The 24598-nt window shown below is 43.7% G+C and overlaps 6 protein-coding genes across 6 annotated transcripts; 4 read left to right on the top strand and 2 right to left on the bottom strand.

The window, feature by feature from the left end:
- Positions 1 to 123: 123 nt before the first annotated feature.
- On the top strand, positions 124 to 2769 carry LOC126557146 (ATP-dependent RNA helicase DDX42). The gene is made up of 4 exons (XM_050212822.1): positions 124 to 435; positions 499 to 583; positions 665 to 837; positions 918 to 2769. Exons 1-4 carry the CDS (start codon positions 158 to 160, stop codon positions 2767 to 2769), a joined length of 2388 nt encoding a protein of 795 aa, XP_050068779.1. The 5' UTR covers positions 124 to 157.
- Positions 2770 to 3620: 851 nt separating this feature from the next.
- LOC126558007 (histone PARylation factor 1-like) lies at positions 3621 to 5096 on the top strand. The gene is made up of 3 exons (XM_050213939.1): positions 3621 to 4408; positions 4476 to 4971; positions 5040 to 5096. The coding sequence occupies exons 1-3, from the start codon at positions 3621 to 3623 to the stop codon at positions 5094 to 5096; spliced, it is 1341 nt and encodes a 446-aa protein (XP_050069896.1).
- A 748-nt stretch (positions 5097 to 5844) lies between these two features.
- LOC126559846 (GPN-loop GTPase 1) lies at positions 5845 to 7387 on the top strand. Its single transcript, XM_050216019.1, has 4 exons — positions 5845 to 6067; positions 6143 to 6737; positions 6807 to 7033; positions 7283 to 7387. Exons 1-4 carry the CDS (start codon positions 5845 to 5847, stop codon positions 7375 to 7377), a joined length of 1140 nt encoding a protein of 379 aa, XP_050071976.1. The 3' UTR covers positions 7378 to 7387.
- Positions 7388 to 7430: 43 nt separating this feature from the next.
- On the bottom strand, positions 7431 to 11730 carry LOC126556834 (nardilysin-like). The gene is made up of 11 exons (XM_050212357.1): positions 11650 to 11730; positions 11269 to 11524; positions 10758 to 11181; positions 10097 to 10681; positions 9930 to 10015; positions 9393 to 9859; positions 9173 to 9300; positions 8976 to 9112; positions 8613 to 8897; positions 8324 to 8543; positions 7431 to 8243 (listed from the first exon to the last, which is right to left on the bottom strand). The coding sequence occupies exons 1-11, from the start codon at positions 11678 to 11680 to the stop codon at positions 7431 to 7433; spliced, it is 3432 nt and encodes a 1143-aa protein (XP_050068314.1). The 5' UTR covers positions 11681 to 11730.
- A 2505-nt stretch (positions 11731 to 14235) lies between these two features.
- Positions 14236 to 22433, bottom strand: LOC126556570 (serine/threonine-protein kinase ATR). Its single transcript, XM_050211884.1, has 3 exons — positions 22151 to 22433; positions 19306 to 22057; positions 14236 to 19227 (listed from the first exon to the last, which is right to left on the bottom strand). The coding sequence occupies exons 1-3, from the start codon at positions 22417 to 22419 to the stop codon at positions 14236 to 14238; spliced, it is 8013 nt and encodes a 2670-aa protein (XP_050067841.1). The 5' UTR covers positions 22420 to 22433.
- Positions 22434 to 22811: 378 nt separating this feature from the next.
- Positions 22812 to 24527, top strand: LOC126558432 (guanine nucleotide-binding protein subunit beta-5). The gene is made up of 5 exons (XM_050214448.1): positions 22812 to 22954; positions 23031 to 23286; positions 23360 to 23771; positions 23833 to 24096; positions 24158 to 24527. Exons 1-5 carry the CDS (start codon positions 22837 to 22839, stop codon positions 24167 to 24169), a joined length of 1062 nt encoding a protein of 353 aa, XP_050070405.1. The 5' UTR covers positions 22812 to 22836; the 3' UTR covers positions 24170 to 24527.
- Positions 24528 to 24598: the final 71 nt, after the last annotated feature.

Genomic DNA, 24598 nt, shown 5'->3' with positions numbered 1-24598 from the left:
TCTGTATTGTTCGTATGAAAAAGCTCAAGTTATAGTTTACCATCGATTTTCCTACCAAAAGGTGTTGTTTTGTCGTGCATAAATTCAATACTGGTGGAAATACTAGGAGGCAAATAACACTGATCAACGGTCAAATCAGCGAACCCTTGCGTTAAGCATGAATCGGAATCGTGGAAATTTTAGTTTCCAGATGCGTCGCAATCGATCAATACAGCCACAGCATAATGCAAAGGACCAAAGCCGCAGCTACTCCCTTAATGCAGTTCCCCCACCAAGTTCTCTGTGTGGCCGATCATCAGTAGTGCCACCGCCAAAATCCTTCAATCAGGGTTCGGGGATTTCCAAGCATGGCTATCACACCATCGAATCGATGCATCAGTTTTCCAACCCATCGCAGTATTCGGTAGGAAAACGCCGAGGCAGAACGGAAGACGAGTAAGCAGTTTCTCCGTAACAGCAGTCCATTCGGGTTTGTGCTAAATCATGTTTACCATTTAGATATTTTGACGAGGAAGACGAACCAACCGGACAGCATTTAGAGTACATACCAGCGCCGGGTTCTCCATCGGCAGCCGATTCAGCTGTAAGTAGCCTAGTTGGACAAGCTTAATATATTTTGTTTCGGAATGCGCTGATCCCGTGTCTTCTACATTGGATCCTACAGTCGAAGGACAAAGATTCATCTGACGAAGAGGAAGACCCACTAGACGCGTTTATGGCTGGCATCGAAGAGCAGGTGAAAATAGAGAACAAAAAGATTCCTCAATCACATGTGGATCCTAAAAAAGGCACGCGAGGCGACATTGACGATGAAGATGACGAGGAAAGCTATTACCGGTAAATGCATTAGGCGCTCGCTGAAATCGATGTGAGCCAACAGTACATTTCACCGATTTAATATCAATCTTTCCTTGCAGATACATGCAAGAGAATCCGCACGCCGGTCTAATAGATGAAGGTTCCGACGCGGAGCTGGAATACGACGAGGATGGTAACCCGGTGCCACCACCAAGACGCCGTGAAATTGATCCCCTGCCCGCTATCGATCACTCGGAGATTGAGTATTTAAAGTTTGAGAAAAATTTCTACATCCCCCACGAGGACATTGTTAATCTGTCGCTTGCAAAGGTGCAGGAACTTCGCCAGACGCTGGGCGTTAAAGTAAGCGGCCCGATGCCACCGCATCCGGTAACCAGTTTTGCTCACTTTGGGTTTGATGAATCGCTGATGAAAGCGATTCGTAAGTCCGAGTACAGCACACCGACACCGATACAGGCCCAAGCAATTCCAGCCGCACTAAGCGGGAGAGACATCATTGGTATCGCAAAGACGGGTAGCGGCAAAACGGCCGCCTTCCTCTGGCCAATGTTGGTTCACATTATGGATCAACGTGAGTTAGGGCCTGGTGATGGTCCTATCGGGTTGATTCTGGCACCGACGCGTGAGTTGTCGCTGCAAATCTACAGCGAGGCAAAGCGATTCGGTAAGGTGTATAACATCAGCATTTGCTGCTGCTACGGTGGAGGCTCGAAGTGGGAACAGAGTAAGGCGCTCGAGCAGGGTGCGGAAATAGTGGTCGCTACGCCTGGTCGAATGATCGATATGGTGAAAATAAAAGCAACCAATCTGCAGCGAGTCACGTACCTGGTGCTGGACGAAGCGGACAAAATGTTCAACATGGGCTTTGAACCGCAGGTCCGTTCCATCTGCAACCACATTCGTCCCGACCGGCAGACACTGTTGTTCAGTGCTACGTTCAAGAAGCGCGTGGAAAAGCTGGCCCGTGACGTGCTGACCGATCCGGTGCGCATCATTCATGGCGACTTGGGAGAAGCCAATTCGGACGTAACGCAGCACATCGTCATACTACCGAATGTACCGAACAAATGGAGCTGGCTGCTAACCAACCTGGTGCAGATGCTTTCCGAGGGCAGCGTGTTGATCTTCGTCACGAAAAAAGCCGACGCCGAACAGGTAGCCAACAACCTGCGGCTCAAGGAAAATGATGTGGTGCTACTGCACGGTGACATGGACCAATCGGAACGTAACTCGGTAATTACGCGGTTTAAGCGCAGAGATGTGGACATAATGGTAGCTACGGATGTGGCAGCTCGTGGTCTCGACATTCCTCACATTCGCACCGTGGTCAATTACGATATTGCGCGTGACATCGATACCCATACGCATCGTATTGGGCGTACGGGTCGTGCCGGGGAGAAGGGTACGGCATACACGTTGATCACTGACAAGGATAAAGAATTTTCCGGCCATCTGGTACGCAATCTCGAAGGTGCAAACCAGGAAGTGCCAGAAGATTTAATGAAACTCGCCATGCAAAGCTCCTGGTTCCGGAACAGTCGCTTTAAGCAGGCGAATAAGGGCAAGAATTTAAATGTTGGCGGCGCGGGGTTGGGTTTCCGCCAGCGAGCAGTTCATCGAGGTCCGATGAGTCGCCCATTAAATGCTACCCCTGCATCGGATGAAGCCGAACCATCCGACCCAACGCCGGGCTCCTCAAAGGGTCCGGCAACCGATCGTTTGTCTGCCATGCGAGAAACTTTTCGCGCTCATTACAACGCACAGTTTAAGGCGTCCAGCGATAGGACGTGGGAAAAAACGGTACCGGAAGGAGGCGTTTTCGTGAAACCATCCACCGTATCACGATCTGAATCGATTACCGGCGAGGATGATACATACGAGCAAACAGCAGCCGACACGGCCCATGACAATGATACGGTTCCGCGGAAGAAAAAAAGCAGATGGAACTAAAACGCGCCATCGTTGTTCTGTGAGGTTTCAATCAGGAGCAGACCCCATACAGATGTGTGTGTAATTATGGATAGCAAGTTCATTGTGGAATAAATTATCTTTTAATGTTAGTAGCAACATAACGCATAGCTTTCGAGTCACTAACATTGAAATGGATCGATCTCCAAACCGGTCCGGTTTGTCGTAGAACCCATTAACCAGTCCAAATATTTTTGATTAAGTTGTTGGTCGACAATACGTCTGAAAAAAGCCGTCAAACTTAATATAAATAAGTCGTTGGTTGATTCGAGCAAGTTCATCCTTTAAAGATAGCTAAGCAATGAATTGTTGTATATCTTCCCATACCAAAAGGATGGCTCTCCATGGTACTTAACCGATCAAGCGCGACCGTGCAGGAGGATAACCGATTAAAGGGAATGATCCTTAGGTTTTATTGGATTAAAAAATACTTTTAATAAACATAAGAGTCACGAGCTCATAGTTCATGTTCAGCTTTTAATCGATCTCTGCCAAAGTCTATAAGAATAATATTTCTTTTCATACGCCTTTTACATTTTACAATATCAGTGCATTTGATATGAGATGCAGCGAATATAATACTCTCAACAGGATTGGCCCGATGATTAAGCCTTTTATGCTGCAACGATTCTAGCAAAAGTGTAACCGAAATATTAAATAGAGCAACCCAAATGTCAAACTCAAATGTTGACATTGAAATTGTCTATAATGAACCAGCCTTGGTATTGCGCCATTTGTACTGCTGCATCAAACTGCGTCCTCCATCTATGTAGAGCGTATTTACCGAGTGTTAATAGAATATTGGCGCAAAACAGTGCAGCTGATCCAAGGTAATGGATAAACCCGATTGCAAATATGGTGCGAGCTGTTATCAGAAAAATCCCGCTCACAAAGAAAAATATGCACATCCGGTGAAAAATACAAATAGCTCAACGGAGGGCTCAACTTCAGAAACGTCGGCTCTTCCGGAGAATGGCACGATCAACAAACGATCTGGAGACGGAATCGAACAGGAACTGGAGAACATTAAACGATGCAAACGTCCACCAACGCCAGAGAAAGATGTGCATAACACGGAAGCAGAAGACACTGGTTCCGAATACCATGGCATGTCGCGTCAGCGCTATACCTTGCCAGCGGTTCCAATGAGCGTTGGCATGATGAGTGATTTGTATGATCCACAAATTGAATATTCCAAGCAAGCCGAGTATAAGGAGCTGTGCGAAGATCCAAGAAATTTCATCAAACACAAGTTTCTCGTTGAAATGGCACCATGTTTCCTTAGCCTGTGGGAGTTTTGTGTAGAACAACAGGCAAAAGCTAACAGCAAGCCGGAAGAGGTATTTCTACCGTTCGGATTACAGCTGGTGGGACCGTACGATGCGCTTGCAGGAAAGTTTAAGAATGTAAAAATTCATGAACCAGGAGACTATTTACGCCATTGGCGTTTCTACTTCGATCCGCCTGAGTTTCAGACAGTATTTGTTCAGAAAGGAACGGGCATGCATTACGGATACTGGCGAGATAGTCCGGATGATGTGGATGGTTTGGTAGCTTGCAACGACGTCAACAAAGGTTGTGAGTTTCAAATTGTTGGCGAAAACTTGTTCGATGGGATCATGTAAGTACACAGCATGATGCTGACAATAATACACGAATTTATTATAATATGTTCTTTATATTCTTAGACACTATTTGGAAAACGTTGTAAATGTCACTCCATTTAACAAAAGCAAAATATCAGACATGAAAAAGCGTATCAATGATTGGGCTCAGCGAAAAGGCATACGCTTAAAAGCTAACAGCAAGCAAAAGGAGCGCAACAAACACATTGTTTGTAAAACATTCCACAAGGTTGGGCTAGTTGTGCCGTACGACAGGAAGGAGGATGTAGGGTACAGACCACTGCTTGAGAGTGACGCCAAACTCCGCAAAATTCTGTCCAAGTTTGACAAACTTGACCGATCGGTCGATACGGACCAATATCAAGAGGCAATGAAAGATTTACAGCCGGTACTAACAGCTGCTCATCTGGCGGTAGACGAATGTGATTTTGGAACGATTCTTGAACTCGCGATGGATCTATTCTGCTCTGGTGCGAAATGCTTGAACGAGGTGATGAAGCCACTCTTTTTTACCGGCTACTCTATGGCTAAACGTCCACAATACGTAGCCATCATCAAGGTAAGCCGAGTTAGCCGATGAGATGTCAGCACGATGCGTTAACGAGTACATTACATTTACATTTACAGTCTCATTTGGATAAGCGTACCGAAGGAATTTGTTTGGATCTGTTGGCGAACAATTAAATAAGCTTTCTTACACTGCCTGGTACAGATGTCAATGGAGTTTCAATAAATTAATATTAATAAGTTAATAGAATCTTTCATTTCCTCATTTTATTACCTGTAACAAAGATCATTATACCTGCTATAGTGGTGCCGGTCTTCACACGGCAGGATGGGACTCAATTCCAATCCGGACCATTCCCCCGTAGTGAGAAATAACTATCACGTGGTATCAATAAGTCTAGGAACGATCGCCGACATGACATTAAAAGTTCGCCAGGTCCAAAAGAACGTATATCAAATCGTATCGTCAAAGAAAGAATCTTCTAAATCGATTGATAACAATCTGAAATGAAAGCCCAGAACATAAACGGTCTCAACGTGATTTAACAAGTATTATTCTTAATAAACAATGAAAAATTAAGTGAAGAGAGCTAGCTCAAAAGCTAAAGCAAGCTCATTGCAGCGCAGAAGCAAACTGTCTATAGTTTTGAGCTTTGTCAACAAGCAGAATGTTTAAAATGATTCAAGGATCGTATGGGAAGCTGTGATATGGTCGTAAACAAAACTATGCGCACAACTGTCATTCTACCGCTGAGAAGTACCAACCGGGTCGTTCCCCAAATTTTCAATTTGTCAAAAGCAACCGCTAAACACTATAAATCCAACAAGCACAGTTTGTTTACCATATTGCTGTGAATCACGCGTGTGCGTACTGCAAGCTGTTCCGGAAAACACACCATATAACCAATCGAATCGTTGTTCAATCATGGATTCAACAGAGCCAACTGAGGGACAGGCTTCCGCAAGTACTTCGGGAAAAACGGATCATAAAAAGGGACCTGTCTGCATCATCGTTCTCGGCATGGCCGGTTCAGGCAAAACCACCTTCGTGCGGAAATTAGCCCAATACCGGCACGCGAACGGGTCCTTACCGTACTTGATTAATTTGGATCCTGCATGCCGCGAAACGCCGTATCCAGTAAATATTGGTAAATAATTTATTTCTGTGTGCTTTTTCCAGTCCAACATTTTACGCTAACTTTTCCTAATCCCATGATATTCAGATATCCGTGATACGGTGAAATATAAAGAAGTGATGAAACGATACAATCTGGGACCGAACGGTGGAATCGTGACTGCATTAAACTTGTTTTCCACCAAATTTGGGAAGGTAATTGAACTGATAGAGAAAGCGAAGCAAAAGCATGAATACTGCGTCATAGATACGCCGGGACAGATCGAAGTGTTTACCTGGTCGGCATCAGGCACTATCATTACCGAAGCACTGGCCACCGCATTCCCGACCGTTATAGTGTACGTAATGGACATCGTGCGTTCCACTAGCCCAACCACCTTCATGTCCAACATGTTGTACGCCTGCTCCATTCTTTACAAAGCGCGTTTGCCGTTTGTTATTGTGATGAACAAAATAGACATCCAGGAGCACAATTTTGCCGTGCAGTGGATGCAAGACTTTGAAACGTTCCAGGAAGCCCTTGCAAACGAAACAGCTTACGTGAGCAATCTGACCCGTACGATGTCATTGACACTGGACGAGTTTTATCGTAACTTAAAATCGTGCGGTGTATCGTCGATCTCGGGAATTGGATTTGAACAGTTTTTCATGTTGCTCAACGAAGCAGTAAACGAGTATGAAAGGTATCAGTTGGCCCATTGCTCCATTATTAAGCTTCCGTTAAACATCCACATCCTTCTTTTTGCTTGTAGTGACTATAAACAGGAGTACGATAAATTGCGCGAGGATAAAGCGAACAAGAAACGTACGGAAGAACAATCGGCAAAATCAGTCAACGATATGGGTGAAGAAGTGCCTCTTGGTAGTGAGAGTAGCATCGCTACGGATCGTAACGATGCCATCTATTTGAAACACCCAGCAAATGAAAGCTCTGACGACGATGAAGGGCACGAAGGCGATGGTTCAATTGTGGCCGTAGGTAAGTTTAAATTTTAATTCTCAAATATTAACCGTTGAGTAAGTTGCCGGGACCATTCAAAAAGTTATCTTAAATGACTTTTTTCTATCGTGGTATTCGGGGGATATAACACACACACACACACACACACACACACACACACACACACACATGTATGAACAATTATTATTTTTATTATCAATCGTTCTTTACTTATATCTATATATGTGTGTGTAATATATAGCTATATCTCAATGACTAATTTCACAGGAGACGATGAAGCTGAAGAGATTAATTTTAATAATTTCACCCAACAACACCGTCGACAACAAGCCGAAAAGCAACAAAAACAATCTACCAAATAAAGCAACAATGACCAAAGAGGTATGCATAATGAATCCTTTCCCTGTCAGCAGCTTCAATTCGCAGTAGTAAAATCAATTTTAACCATTGTGTACACTTTTAGCTGTGCTGCAAAGCTCGCGATATCATTTATATGCTGATTATGGTTATCTAACTCGCTTTGTGGCTGAACGTACTTTAGATGAAAACTCGTACTATCATACGTATCCTGCTTACCGGCGGGTAGTGTGACATTGTCTTCCGCCGATTTCTCATCATTACCAATGACTTGCACGCAAAGTTTTCTCCTGCTGGTTGAATCCACCACGAGGCGATGAAACAGTGCGGAAACATCTGATTTGGCTAGTTTTTCAATTTGCTCTACCTCAAGCTTGTTTCGGTTGAATATATACTCCTCCGTTGTAATTTCACCCCAATGGCGGGAAGCTTCATTTTTCAGCTCAGTATCGACCACTTGCTTCCGGTGTTTTAAAGATGTCTTCACCAGCTCAAAGTCCTTGTCAGCCATGTCTTGCAGCACTTGCCAAAAGTGTTGATTGAATAGCTCAATCCGTTCATCGATGTGATGGTAGCTAAACTTGTTCTCCTGCGAATGTACGGTTACTGAAAATCCTAATATTCCTGCATTATCGCGTAGGGTGGTGGATACATCGTAGCCCAGTTGCTCTTTCGTGCGAAGCACATCAAACAATGGTTCTTCTAGTAGCGAAACTAACAGCTCTAAAGATGCGTGCAGGAATGGTGTCACTGGTCCTGCTTGATAGAACGTGGTAGTTACAGTATTCACATCCTGTTCCCGGAAATTCGAAACTCTCAGATAATTGTCTCCGATAGGAATCTCACGTGCTTTCGATTCTATGCTTTTAATCTGTAAGAAAAATCCACGCACACCCAAAAATATAAACATTTTCCAGGAAACCTTAATGTAATACTATCGTATAAACTTACATCTTGAATCGGTGATCCATTCAGATTACTTAACACTTTGCACATCACTTCCTGAGCCACCTCTTTGCGCAAATTACCTTGCACCAAGGCTTGGATTTTAAAGCCGTTGAAAAAATCTTTCCCAAACTCACGCACATCGTCGGCAGTGAAATTTTTCATGTAGTCAAACTTTTCCCACGTTGTCCAATGGTTTAACTGCACTAGCTTTAAACGAACGTCTCTGTGAGGGGGTGAAGACGAGGGCACATTAAGAATCACGTTACGATTAGCGCTGATGTATACTGCTTACCTGTTTAACTTATTCGGTTTCATCAGCTCGTTAAAGTAGGCCTTTTCCAGCTTTACTTTGATCACATCAAACACACTCGCGCTGAACAGTTCCGAGAAGCGTCCCATCGAGGCCGAAATCTCGTCCGCTATGATGGGCAACTTTTCATTGTATCCATCAATTTTCAGTATCACCCCTTTCTCAGCTGGATATAGCTCATAGTTTAGTCCCGCCACCTCCGCCGGGTATAGTTCTTCTGCTAATTGAAATTTTACCATCGATATGAAGAACCCAACCAATGCTGAGCTGAGGTAATGGAAAGAATTGAAACCAATATATTGCAGACTTGTTATCAGAACAAGTAGGGACGGATGCTCTTTTTACCTTCTCGGATTGTTGAACGGCAATGGAGAAATGATGTAAAAATACATTAATGCTAACGGAAGTTTGAATTTAGTATCTTGCCGGAACCACATTTCACACATTTCATTTTCCAAAAGCTTTTCCGGATACGGTGGAACCTAGGAGGAGAATGTGTTAACGAGTATGTTTCAACCTAAAATTTACTCCCTTTTACTTACCTCGGGCCCATCATCCTCATCCGCTAGTATAGTAAAGTTGGTTGAGATGTACTGATTCTTTGCTTGAAGCTGTATTTCTGGCATCGGTTCAGCTGTTTCCCACAATCGCTGCCACTCTTCCGGAACATCTGTTACACGCACAAACGATAAGCCCAAAAACAGAACGCTATTAATAACCTACCCACCCAAAGCTATTGGCCTTATCTTAAGCGTTGCTTACCCAGTTCGACATATTCCGTTCCGAACCAAGCTTCCGTGCGGTTGTACGTGACATTTCGGAAAGGTTTGGTGGACGATATCATAAGATTAAACCTTGGTTCATTTAAGTTGTTTATAACCGCCCATATTTCGGCTGGATCGTACTTAAAGTACAACTCCGAACCCGTGATGATATGCTCCGGTGGGTAGTAGCGCATGTTAACGACCAGTTCTTCCACGTTGTCACTGGCTTCTTTTTCTTTGCGGTACCGGAAAGAGGTTGCTTCCAGGTCTTGCAACTCCTTGAAAAGTCGTTCCACAGGTCCTTCGCGCTTTAGCAATCGTACAAACGAGTAGACGGCTTTTAAAATTTCTTCCACATTTTCCAACCCCTGATCGGTCATCGTTATCGAGACGGTGTACAGTGTGTAAAGAGAATTCTTCTCGAACCCAGAGCTAGCACCGGTATGCACATCCAGTGCTAATGACCTAAGGAATGAAAGAAAGACGATAGAAACATGTTCAAAATGTTGGTTTGAGCTGCATTTTCTGCACTTACTTCTTGCGCAGATAGCTGGTTAAACTATGTTTCCCCTCGTAGCCCATAACGTACGAGATGTAATCGATTGCCTTCACATGGTAATCCTTTTAAAAGGGAAAGCTCTACATTAATCAATGCTGCAACGGCACACCAACACTCCTATACCCCTGTTTTCGTGCACTTACCCTCACACAAGGCGGCAAACACCACGTAATGTCAAGCTGACAGACATCCGAAATTGGCTTCACAACGTACAGTTTGCTGTAGTATTCGTTACGGAAGGCGTTGGTTTCGTTGTACATCGATGACAAATTGTCCGCCGGCAGCCAATTGGAAGGGATGGCCGAAAAATACTTCACCGTTAGTGCCTCCAGTTCGTCTAAGCTCATGCGTGCTTGCACCGCAAAATGCATACGATGGGCGGAATAGTGGCGGCGTTGAAAGTTGTGTAGCTCCGAGTACAGCTCATCGTCGGTGATGTTTTTTTTCAGCGTTTCTAAATTGCCCCACGAAAACAGACTGATCGGATGATCGTCGCGCCCCAGTGATGCTACCAACTGTTCACGTGCGGACGAAAATCGATTTTTGTTCGTTTGAAACTCACTTTCCACCGCATCCCGTTCCCGGCAAACGGAATCGCGCAACATAAGCGGTTCGGTGAAAAGGCTGGCAAATCGATCAAGCGCCCCTTCGAGATGTCCCTCATCAATCTCAAAGTAGAACGTGGTTTCTTCTAAATCAGTTACAGCGTTGTCAAAACCGCCGCATTTCTGTTAAGAGTAAAGCGAGTACAACGTTTTGATATGTTCCCGTTGGAAATGTCCTCTCTACCACACCAGAACTTACACTGATGTACGAATCATATTCGTTTTCGCGGGGATATTTTTTGCTGCCCATAAAAATCATATGCTCCAAGAAGTGTGCAAGGCCTTGTATGTTACGGGGATCATTGAACGAACCAACACCAACGCATAGCGCGGCGGCAGCCAGTTTCTCACCCTCATTCTCATCCATAATTATTGATTCATTAGCACTATTGCTGCTTTCGTCATCCGATGCAGTACCAAAACTCGTTTCGCTGTGTGAATGTTCATCACCATCCGCCTCATTCGGATGATCTTCCGTATCGGATGATACAGAACTATGCGCAGAATGGTGGAGCCCATTTGCTTCCTCCGCTGTATAATGGGCCTTCAACCGAGGAGCCGTCGTTTGGCTCGTCGGGTCAGCAATCAATAGTGCATGTAAACCATTCGCTAGCAATATAGACCTGTAGATTGAGCAAACAAAATCAGCAAAGCTCATGGATATCGTTCACGAGCATCGAATTAAAAGGAAATCCAACGCTTTCGATTACCTGTACTGCTTATGGTCGGAAAATGATGTTTCCGGTGGTGGCAGGTAACTTACAAGCGGATGCATTCTTCGCTCCTGATCCTGGCTATTGCCACTGCTGGTGGAACTTTCACGCGCAGACATTTTGCTCGCTGGACTTGCTAGCACTTGTTCACTATCCAGTGCTGGTCGCTTGCGAGTCATTAACGATCCTCGTGGGTTACGACAGGCTGCACGTGCGATTAATAAACTAACAGCTACAAACATCAACATATGATCTATGGTGGTAAAGGAAAGCAAATGTTTATTAGATTAGTGCTTTTGAAAAGATGTCTTGTCTTTCTACACGCATTCTTCACGGCCGATTGAAAATTTGTGTTATAATTGCTACGTAAATTCGCACATTTTTTACAAAACCACATCCGACGAACCATTGTTTCAATAATCCCTTCGCTTTGAGAGGGAAACTCACGCACGAGACTTGTTTTTTGTGTTTTGGTTTCTCCTTACTGGAATACTCTTGTGACCCGAACCACTGCGTTTGCTAACCAGTTATGATCGGTTTCTGCACAGCTGGTTTACCGTAGCTAACCGCCACTATCGCTCGAACGTCACAACAGTTGTTTGTTAGTTAATGAAACGCAACTACTACGCACGTTCTCCCCTTTATGCGTGTTGGCCGTGTTTTGTTTTCATCGGTACTTTTACTTTGTTGCACGACCACATCGACGAGAGCTTTTGTCGTACTTGGTTACATATTTTTGTATTAAATGGCTTTATGACCGTCTCACAGAAAGGTGTAAACTGCCATAAGAGTTGCTCGCAAATGCAAGATGTAAATATTACACAGCTGCGATAGCATGCAAAATAATGTAACCATGTTTAGCTGTTTTTTAAAGTCCGAGCTTAATTTCTAAACACATTAATGCTTGCGAACTTTTGTCACTCATGTTGCGGACGTCATTCAAGTCCTTCTTTCACCCATTTAGCTGCAATCGTTGAGATACAATCACTTTTCGACGAGGGAATATGGTGGCTTTTGGATCTAACGTTTAAGGTAGCTACTCTTTACGATCCCGTACACGCTATCAGGTGGTGAAATTTATTACTAATTTGACAACCATCCATCTATCCATCGATTAATAACACATGTACACAAAGCTCTTCGTTTTCCCTCGATTGCCCTCGCCCAAATGTCTGCAGGCAATGTGGAGCCGCGCTTCCGTTGTGGCCCTGCCGTAAGTTATCTTACCCTTAAGGACCTGTTTTTTCTCGAGCCGGTCCCTTCCGGTTACGCACAATCGGCTCGTTAACTATTGTGCATATCGCGTGAACACTGTACTAGGGAATAGGAATACAGGCATATAAAGCTAAAAGTGAAAGCGAGTCGATGCCGCAACACTGAAATATGCTAAGCAAAACCACATGCTTCCTGCGATCGACACACTCGTGTGTTGTTCTGTTCTGACAGCATCATTCAGTCTGTTTAATGTTTATGTTTGCTTGGGTCCCATTTCTGACAACCCAAAAATACCCCTACTTGCCGTGACAACCAAACTACCCCCAGCAGACTAGCAATTTTGAATTCAAATCGATACTGACCACGTGTTGCAATATTGATTTGTTTTTTATTTTCATACTTAATATGACGGCTTGCGCCGTGTTGTCACCGCGTGTTGCAATAATTATACGCAAAATTACGCTTGCTTTCATTTAATTTTTTACAACTTGCGCTTGACACGCGCGTTTTATACCCAAATAGTACAATATACTGAGCTACTACATACTCTTCTTTTTTAGCTCATGTTTAATACCAAAAAATCAAAGATTACAGAAAATTTTACCTACATGATTCGTAATTGTTAGATATCACGCACCAGAAGCTTGTTTTTGACTGACTCTGCAATCCCACCAATTCCAGCTTTCATACTTAATTTTTAAATACCTACTGAGATTGATCTATACATTATACTCAATCATGGTTTGTCACAACCACCATCGATCGACAGGTCGATGATGCTGAAGACGGTGCTACCGTTGTGTTGCGAAAAGAACTCTTCTGGAGTGGGAAGTGGATAGTGATTTGCCTGTAATGCTTCATTCAATCCTGTAGAATAGTCGGCGCATATTCTCACACGTCCATTCTTACTGCCACAATAGGAGTTGCCCATTCGGAGAAATATACACTTTCGATAATACCCAATGTTTTTAATCAAGTAAGATCTGCATCAACCGACGGTATGGTGTTGAAAGGTACAGGACGCTTTTGTCAGAACACAGGTTTAGCATTTGGCTTGAGGAAAAGCTTCACCATAGTTTTCTGACAGTGTCCCAGTGTATTCTAAAAACATCCGAATGTTTCGCTTGAAATTCACGCATTTGCTGAGCGATCGATTTTGTTGTTAGCTGATTACAAATCGTATCGATTGGAATGGACCATATCTTGGAAAGTTCAATCCACTCGATGCCTAGAAAATTCAAATTGCATACTGTTGTGACAAAACATCTTTATTGTTCGGTTTTGCCGTTGACATTCACAGTGCACTGTAATTCACCTGATAGTTGCAACCGGTGTCCTGAATATCCTGAAGCATTGATTGCTTCGATGGTTGTTGGAATGGTGTTCGGTTTACCCAATTTCGTCCGTTTGCTTCGATATAATCGTGTTGTCGCTTGCTGTGTAAAGTTGAAGTTTAGTTACAATGCCATTGATTGTTACAGAAATAAACTTCCGCTTACTGGAGTGTTGTGTGATATGATTCACAACGTAGACACCTCTTAATTTTGTATTTTCACAACTACTTGATGTTCCTGGTTTTTGTGTCGATAACTTCGGATTCGCCCTCTTTTCTTCCCTTTAATGTGACAATCTCTTGTCTTTGCGTGTCATCAACGGTGAGATGATACGTTTACGCCTGAAACCATTTTAACTGAATGGAATATACAGTTTATTTCCTTCTGTTACATCGTGTTACCATTTGTTCCTTCCTCACGTATATGCAGACCAGCCAATGTACATTTGCGCGAGATTGTCTATATCAGTGGCTTCTTTGATCAGATGATCTACCTGACCTTCGATCGACAATGGCATGTGTGATGGTTTGCCCTTGATTTTCACGTATCCTTTTAGTCTTTCCTCGATATTCAACACATTATGCATTGCCTGGGGATCCGTTCGTTCGACGTAGTTATCCCGGCTGTTCGGATCACCTTGCCCCAAATTGGCATTGCCAACCTTACTCCACGATACCATGGGATCGTACACAAACGGCTTCAACACAGACATGAAGGTTGACGCGTGCGTTTGCAATATTCTCAAAACTATTTCACAACATCGACGATACAGTCCTTCCACTCCTAGTGGTCCCATAGCGTGGACCATATTGTGCGTTAACCGAAACGGTACCAACTCTGGGATTGTAAATGTTTCTCCGCGGTTAAACAGACAATTGAAATCTACGTGCACTGTATCGCCGTTAGATGAATCGAACAGAATGTTCTCACCATGTCGATCGCCCAGCCCCAAAATGTAGCCAACCATTGAAATGACTGCGGTAGTCTTGATGTAGGACGAGCGTGCCTGGAACCAGTTGTTGGGATTGGGGAAACAGTCTCGAAACCATTCCCCAAACAGTGGCGGATGACGAGGGACGAGAATAGACTCAAACGCTTGCCGTTTCTTTGCCAGCGGATCGGTACGCTCGAACGAAAACTTGCGCAGCTCGGCCACAGTCATTCCTAGCCCGCGCTGTTTGTAGTATGTACATACGATACTGCGAAATGGGTTCAAGTTCGATATCCACTCAATTATACCACACTCCTCATTTAGCGGCAACACGGCATACGTGCGTATGTACAGTCTGCGAAATTTTGCGTCGGGGTCCTGGGCCAGGTATTGCTTCACTACTGCATTGAACTCCATCAAACGAAAATCTTTTCGTAAATCATCTTTAGGCTTCAGCATCATTGTGTACAGCTTACCATTATGTCCACGAAGTGTAATTTTCCGCGGCTTCTGGAGCGAGAATAACACCGTCAGCTCCTCCTCAATGCCGGCAATATAAATTGTATTCGTCGGATATGGCTGAAAGTTCATTCCAGTGTTCTTATTCAGCACCAGTTGCATGCACTTTTCGATGGGAATTATGACGGTGGAAAAGTTTTTATCAGCCAACAGCTTGGGCAAAGCTTTTACCAACGAAGAAACTGTTATTTTGATCGGGTTGCTACTTTTAATGCTTCTAGCCGGCCCGGGGATGTCTTTGTTGGTAAGCTCGATCAAACGTTCAGCCAAGGCATTGAAGTCTTTTATCAACTTTTGCATATCTTCCACCTGGAGTAACTGGCGATCATTAAATATCTCCACGCATCGCCGGACACGGTTGGTGTACGATGATTTGTAAACACTAAGCATCATCCATAGCGTTTGCTGCGGGTAGTTGAGCAACAATTTCACAATTATCCCTTTCAGTACATGGAATGTGTCCTGTGATGGATGAGCCACTCTGCTTATTAGCTGGGAAAAAGCGGTGAAGAAAAAGTATGGTGATAACGTGTCCTTAAATTTGTTGGCCAACTTGTTCATGGACAGTGCGATTTTGCGACTAATCATGGTAGCCGAGCTCGACGCTTCTTCCGATTTTTGCATGGTTTTGGCGGTGGAGTCGAGCCATATGCTGAGAACCCGTGGCATCGATTGATAGATGTAGTTCGATCCAAACATCATCGATTTTCCGTAACATTTCATTACCTCGAACATCATTTCCCAACAGTTTGCTGAATTCTGCTCGCTGGCAGGACACGAACTGTACAGCTTGTCGATGTACTGAGCCAACTGTACTAGCGCAATTTCACTTTCCGGATTTGCATCAAGCGCTTCCTTGAAGTAGCGCCTATTAAGCGTTGCTGATATATTTGAAGCTTCTGCATTGTACGTCGCAATCAGGCGCTTCCCTTCCGCATATATCAAGCGAAGATCTTTTGGTATAGCTTTCAAATTGTTCCCATCTATTGTACCCGACGCCACATCGCCAAGTATCTCGTTGACTCCACGTTCAAGAACTTTCAGCGCACCCGTCACATCACGCCGATCCCACAGCAGTTTCGCATTTTTAATGAAAAGATCCGGAGGTCGATAGCTTTCCGCGTGCAGAATGTACAGCAGTGCCTGCTGGTACATATTGGCTCGCGATGCTAGTTCCGTGCTCTTCATCCAAAGCTGTCCGATGGTCTGATCAATCAGTTGACGAAGTTCTTTTACGCCATTCTCATTGTCGTTCCCTTGCCACTTGATCGTATCTATGGTGCGGCTTATTTCTTTCAGCAGTATACGCCTCAAACTGATGATTGGTTCTATTGTGGTTGCATTCGGCTGCAATACCTCAAGCCTGTTGTTCAGGTTAATCACAAGATTCTGAACATCCTCGTACAGAGTGGTTGCCATATTGCTTCCCTCGTCCGTACTGTATTGCATAGAGCGCAGATTCTGCATTATACGACCACACTTGGCAAACTCATGGATAATGTGCAACTTTAACACCTGGTCATAGCGACTCTCATATGTGCCCAGCTGTTCATCTAATGGGCGAGAGCTGATACGTTCACTGCAGCTGCCTTGTACCACATGCAGCCTGGCACGTTCTATTTCGGTGTTGAATTTTTCATAGTGAGACTGTCGGAACGCAATTATCAGTGAACCGCAAATTACTCCCCAGTGCCGCTCTTCACCATCGATGGCTCCACTCAACTGGTCGGCCTGACGTTGAACGATTAGTTCCTCGAGCTCTTCAAATCTTCCCAGTCGGTATAATGGTTCAGCTTGTATGTCCAGCAACGGTTTATGTAGTGCAGTATCGTGGAATCGAACAAGTAAGCTTTCTGCTAGCAGTAGAGCAGTTTCCGGCTGGTCAAGCCGTAGATAACACTCAATCATACTATTCACGTAGTCGAGACTAAGCGCTTGCTCTTCCACATTGGTCAACTGCAGTAATCTTTCGTAACATGCAACGGCCTCTTGTAACCGTCCGGTGGCGTTGTGGTAAAGGATTAGCTCATGTAGCGTTGGCTCGGTCGCTTTCAAAGCCATCACTCCTTCAACCGAATCAGAATCACCGAGGCGGGAAAAAATTTCACTCAAGAATGATAATTTATCCTGCAGCTTTCTACCCTTATCTTCGCCGGTTAAGCTGTACTCTACATATTGCAGGGCTCTAGCATACTCTTGACATTTGAAGTTGACCTGCGCGAGTCGATCAGCGTCAAAGTTTTTCAGAAAACCATCAACCACATCATAATTGTGTTGGTTTTCTTGAGCACTATTGCTAACCGCAACGTTTTGCTTAAGATGTTGCCGTTTCCATCGTTCAAGAAAATCAAACAAACCAAAGGCATACTTGGCGCACTGCAACGCTAGTTCCTTGCTGGAAGTGTCTTGCTGTTCTGGAGTGATGCAAACAATTGAGTCGACTGCAGTACTGGCGGCTATTTCTTCCATATTGTTTCTTTCCTCTACTGCCGCCGAGATGGTGGGAACATTTTCGGCATGAGCTATGGCTGCGAGGAACACGGTATGCAGTTCTTCGGCTATTCGATTTCTTGGCTCGGTTCCACTGCTTAGCTGTAGTGCATGAAGTAATACGTATGGTAGCATCATCAGTAGAGTTCCTCTATCACAGCGCAAGCTTGGCTTGAATGCTCGCAGCAGATTGCGCGTGGCATCGCATGTTATGCCTTCGATCATTTGTGACGCCCATTGGTAACACCATTCGTGACTTGAATGAATATTGTTAAACACCGGATGCACCATCGATAGGGATGCTCGCGATACCGTAGTGTAGCAGGACGTTAGCAACGGTTCCATAATCGGGCGCAAGCGTTCCGGGATGGTTTCCCACACTTCCCGCTTTTTGTCTGCCGCTGGGGAAACGCCTCTTTCGTTCAAAATTTCCTGAATTGCGAGCGAAAAACTGTCTACGAATTTAGAATCCTTCTGCCGCTGGTATGCTCGGCACAACTCTCGTAGTGCGATAATGGCAAAACAATCAGAATGAATGCTTAGCGCGAATCCTAATCCCGTCGGGGCATAATTGGGTGGTAAATGGCTGGGTGCAAGGGCGCCCAGCTCTCCAAGACATTCGGCGGCCCTTTCTTGCAGGATTGTATCTTGCTCACACAGCCCACGTATCAACGTTTCTACCATCGTGGCTATGGGGCCAAGTCCCATATTTTGATGCTGGCCCAGAATAGCTTCATTTATCTCTGCCCGGTTCGTTTCGCACAGTCGACAGAGGTAGGCGAGCGCGTATGCTCGTATCTTCAAATTCTCGTGATTGCAGTGTCTAATCAGCTCCTCCAGGCGTAGCACAAATCGATCGGTTCCATCTATATTGTCGTGCTTCGGAATGCGACACGCCACAATCGCTTTAATATCGTGCGCAACATTTGTGTCCTCGAGAAAGAACAGATCGCCAAGATTATTTCCCAGCAAATTATTGTTTTCTATAACCAAATACCGAAAGATATAGCCAATATTATCCGGGTACGCAAGAAGCAATGGTTCCAGGGTCACGAAAATTGTACTTAGCAGCGGACCTAACTGACGCACGTCGACTGTGCATATGAATATACGCCACGTATTTACGCATAGTTTGGTCAGTGCTGTTTCTTCCGGTAAAGCTAGCGCTGTTCGAAGCACAGCAATTATTTTGAACCGAAACGGTGTTATGTGTTCACCGCCGAGCAATCGAATAATGTCACCGAGACTCAGCAGCGCCAAGCGTTTCAGGAACTTTTCTCCGTCGGGATTTACCAGTGTTGCTTCTAGATTTGCTAGCACGCCAAGAAATCGTTCGGCAATGTATTCTGCAATCCGTGCCGTTGATACCTCGTCAATATCGCTGTCCTTGGAGAGTAAGCTGCGAAATGCGTGCATCACACACTCTGGATTGATGTGGTAGTAGATTAGAACTTCAGATACTGTTCGCTGGAATAGAAGGCGAGAAGGAGTAGTAATTTCACCATCAACCATTCACATACTAAAAGATTTCCATTTCCATCTCACCTTAATATCAGAATGCAGCAAATGAAAAAAGCTGTTGCCAGTAAGCTTCATGATGTACTCGATGCAGTTATTAGTGATTTCTACGGACTCGGTGATAAACAGATAGGTGTATATCGTTAGAAAGGATACAGATAACATTGCTACCAAATCTTTCCGCACGATGATGGCTACTTCCCGCAATAAATCGTCGCACTTTTGTAACCGAAGACACCAGGGTAACAGCATTGCCATAATGATTTTGTAATGTTTGCCCACAAAATCAACCGGATCTCTACATTCGAAAGTGTGGCTCACGTTGTTCATCGACTGGTGTAGAGTAATTCCGGCAAGAATATAATTGCTAACGGCAAGGCCCATCATTTGTTTGATTATGTCGTGACGATACCAGGAAAGGATTTTCCAAGGGCTAATGTCTTGTCTTGCGCACATTTCCGCGATCGCAATCGAAGCTTCGTGCGTTACGTGTGATTCTGGATGCATTAGTAGGAAAATCATGATTCGCACGCAGTGAAACAACGTTTCCTTAGAGTCGTTCGATCCATTCTTCACTGTGGCATGGTAATGGGCGTCTGAAAACTCCACAATCATACGGACCACAACCATTTGGTGGGAATACGTGGTTTTCGTCATGATGCAATGCTTTGTCGCTAGCAACAACTGCTCGATCAAGTCTTTTATACACTTACCGTGCCGATCCGGTTCATTAATTAATTTGGCAGCAAGTGTTTGTATGATCGATGGAATGTGCATGATCATTTGTTGGCATACTTTCGTTGAATTGCTTTTAAACAGACTCATCCAAAATGATAGTATCTCACCATCATCCACCATGCATTCAAACGAATGTTTCAATGCGCTAGGGAGAAAATTCGACCAAGCCAATAGTACTGTTTCTTCCTTTGTATTGAAAGTTTTTCTTAGCGCGTCGCGCATATGGCATGCCAGATCAATTCGTTTCCCTTGTGACACCAACTGTGTTGAAGCTGTTGCAACGTGGTAATCTTTACGATGGGCGGCAGATATTCGTTGTTGACAACATTCGCTGCATTTAAAGCTACGTTGATCTTCTGATGTCTGGTTTACGCAGAAACTCTCGTCGTTAGCCGAACAAATGCAGCAAAACAAATTTAGCACTCCAATCATATCCACCAGCATCGTTTCATCGTAATCCGTTGCCAGCAGTGGTACAAACACGTTATCAAACAATAACTTCAGCACCAGTTTGGAAGACAAAACCAGACGCTGAAAGGCATGTAGAAGTGTTCGTTTCATTGCTATACAATCGTTTGATTTGGCAATGAACATCAGAAGTGAGATAAGTTGTCCCTTGATACAGCTGTCTACTATTTCGTCGTGCAGATTTTCGATTTGCAATTTACACAGCTGTTGCAAAGCGTAATGGCAAAGTGCACTGTTCATATCGGAGTTCCATCGAGGCTTCGGGTTTTTGTCGTTACTGGGAGCATTTTTTTCAAATGGGGCAAACAGGGTTTGGAGCAATGCATGCTGCTGACTTGCGCTTAGCGATTGGCAATCGGTTACATGAATTATGCCAACCACTACATTGAGCAGATCTTCCTGCTTTTCGACGAATTTTTCCATCACGAACGCTGCATCCAGGAGTGAAAGTTTTGATTCGAAAAACAGAAACTGTTGACCATCTAACTCCAAGCGATCGTTGACGATAGTGGCGTTATTCTTCTTACGATTGCTTACTTTATAGATGACTTTATTGGCCACTGTTAGAGCGCGCTCTAAGAGACTGTTGTTTTGGGTGACTTTTTCGAACAGGTTATCCCATATACTGCTCACCAGACGAATGGATATTTTGCGGGAGAGATCTACTTTACTTTGATTGTGGACCCTAGATAGTGCGCTATTGATTTGCTTTGCAATTTGTGTCGCCACTAACTCTTCAAAGTCCACAATTCCGGCACAATTGATCAAGTCCATAAAACTAAATCCGATATCCGGTAATGATGGGCAAAGCTTCCCTCGGAATGTTAGCATCTCATGATTTAATTTGTGTAGTTGCAGTTCGTTCATCCTTATTCCTTCAGATGTTTGGTAGTTTTTGCTGCTACGTAGCAACTCCATCAGAACAGTGCTTATTTTGTGTGTCCATTCTTGTTCAACCGGGGGCGAAATGTGCTTCGTATTCATTACAGTGTAAAGATCTGTTACTGTGCGCAAAAATGTGTCGACTTCTCGTTGATTTACCAGTCTACCCGAGCACCATGCACCGATACGATTCAAAGCAACAGCTAGCAAGCTCATCATGTTTAATGTTTTCTGCAACGAATAGCTAGAGCATAGTGCCTCATCATTCTGATAGAAATACATCTTGAAAAATGCGATACATAAGTCTTTCTCTTGCAGGTTGCCCAATGATAACGTTTTCAAAATTGTGCACATGCTTCCGTTTACGATTCCGAATGATTCATCATTCTGCTGGTTAATTATCAGGGACATGGATTCCGTTATGGCATGTAAACAATGCTTGCGAATCATACGGCAGCGGACCATGCTGTTGATCTCTACTGTGTCACACTTATATTCTGTTCCCAGTATGGTGGCGTTGTTGAATGCATGATAAAAAGTGTCAACCGTATCGTTACAATCAGTTTGATAATCATTCATTTTGTCCAAGAGCTTGATAAACTCAGTTGTAATTTCCAGGGCTAACCACCGTTGCTTGATGAAGCATGCCTTAATTATTTCCTTCTGCAAGCTGGTATATATGTCTGCAATGCTGCAGTAAAAAGTATTACAAATTAAATAAGTACATGTGCAAATGAAGAAGAACAAGTTTATCGTCCACATAGTTTCCCATCCTGTACCTTACCTTTCATAGGCTTCGCACGAAGCTATTCTAAGAAGCTGGTACATCAGCCAATAAATGAAACTACGACAGCTCTGTCGCTCAGCATCCGTTAAGAGCGTCCTCGGGAAAAGACCGGGATCATCGTATGTAATATCCGTCCGAATCATGTTTAGAATCTTTTCCAGATGTGATCCATGATCGTTGACGATGTCGGTAAATGTAACCACCAACGTTTTCCACATGCTTTCTGTGTCTTCCACCGAATACCGCTTATCGTGCGTTGTTTCCATTGCCGGTATTGCTGTGCTACACATACGCTCCGTCCTAATCGATGCTTAGCTTCGAAATCCTGTATAAAACAGCGAAAAACATTAAACTTTTGAGAAAATTACACTTCTATTGCTTTTCAACAGCCGTTCAACACAATATAGCCACAGTACCAACAATTCACAAGCATTCGCTTATCAAGCGCGGGAAATGGTATTTGTGAAAGCGTACAAAGGTAAACAAACCTATTCTGGAAATGTCAATTGTGACATTAGATCTTGGATGCCCGAAAATTGCTCGAAAACGAAAAATGATAAAAAAATCCTGGGAGCTGTCAATATTGCTTTTCGCAAAAAAGTAAAAGCCCCAACTTCTCCTATTCATAACAATAATCTTCTTGTCCAGAACAACTTATCTTTACAATTTATCGATATTTTAGGATGACTGACATTCTTAACAGTGTTCACAACTCTGATAAAGTGTCCGCCCTCATAAAGGAAGCCGAATGTCTTAAAACTAAGCTGGAAGAGGAGCGCCAGAAGCTGAACGATGTTGCTCGTAAGATGTTGCCTATTGATCCTTTTAATGTGGACTGCGCGTGGATTATCTTTCAATTTTTTTTCGTTAATTTTAGTATCGTCGGTGGCCGAACGCTTGGAAATGATAAGTTACTTGAATATCAAACCACGCCGTGTTCTGAAAGGCCACCAGGCAAAGGTACTGTGTTCAGATTGGTCCCCGGATAAGCGGCATATTGTTTCCTCGTCGCAAGACGGGAAGTTGATCATTTGGGATGCATTTACTACCAACAAAGAGCATGCAGTTACGATGCCAACAACATGGGTTATGGGATGTTCATATGCACCATCCGGCAATCTTGTGGCTTGCGGGTTTGTATCAACGTTCACTCTCTAAATGACACCAAAAACTGTGCATTCTATACGATTTATCTTTCGGTTTTAGTGGACTAGACAACAAGGTGACGGTTTATCCAATTGCACTCGAGGAGGATATTTCATCCAGAAAGAAAACAGTGGGAACGCATACAAGCTACATGTCGTGCTGCATTTTTCCCAATTCTGATCAACAAATTTTAACCGGTAGCGGCGATTCTACTTGTGCTTTGTGGGACGTAGAATCAGGACAGCTGCTGCAGAGCTTTCACGGCCACACAGGCGACGTAATGTCGATTGACTTGGCGCCTAATGAAACAGGCAATACTTTCGTATCGGGCAGCTGTGATAAGATGGCATTTATATGGGATATGCGGTCAGGCCATGTGGTGCAATCCTTTGAAGGGCATCAGTCGGATGTGAACAGTGTGAAATTTCATCCCAGCGGTGACGCAATTAGTACTGGATCAGACGACAGCACCGTAAGTTAAGATGTCAATTGTTATTTAAACAAAAAACTCAACATTTATCCTTTCCTTCTAGTGTCGTCTGTTTGATATGCGAGCCGACAAAGAGGTCGCCGTTTTCAGCAAAGACAGCATCATTTTCGGAGTAAATTGTGTCGACTTTTCCGTGAGCGGTCGTCTGCTATTTGCAGGGTACAATGATTATACCGTCAATGTATGGGACACTCTTAAAGCACAGCGTGTATGTCTACTGTACGGGCATGAAAACAAAGTTTCTTGTCTTCAAGTATCTCCAGATGGGACGGCATTGTCTACAGGCAGTTGGGACTACACACTAAGAGTAAGATAAATGCAAAAATGCCCTAGAAACTTTCTAATCCCTATATTTATCATGATTGCAGATTTGGGCTTAATTTGAGCTGGAATTTCATCTTCACTATATTGACAGTATTACTATTCAAAAGCGCTCTGATTGTGAAATTGGATCAAGCCAGATCTCGGCTTAACGTAAACCTTATCCCAATATGATACCAAAATTACTGGATGTTAACCAAATTAAACGGAAGATATTAATGGAATCGAAAACCAAATAATAGACATATGCTCCCTTGAATATAAGGTTCGTCGTATCCGTGTTGTGGCGTTTTTTTTTTAATTAGTTCCAACCGCTTATCTGTCTAGCGAAGGTTACCAAAGTATTGTTCAAATTATAGAAAATAGAGTGCGGATTATAATAACACAATAAACTAGAATTTAGTGAAGATAGTGAAATGTTTGAAGTTGCAATGAACTTTCTTTGAATAAATTTTAATCAATAAATGAAAAACAAGAATCTATTGACG

The sequence above is a fragment of the Anopheles maculipalpis genome, chromosome 2RL (assembly GCF_943734695.1).
Source record: "Anopheles maculipalpis chromosome 2RL, idAnoMacuDA_375_x, whole genome shotgun sequence".
NCBI classification, from domain to species: domain Eukaryota; kingdom Metazoa; phylum Arthropoda; class Insecta; order Diptera; family Culicidae; genus Anopheles; species Anopheles maculipalpis.
The sequence above is the reverse complement of the archived record's forward strand: the minus strand, read 5'-3'. Positions and strand labels throughout refer to the sequence as shown.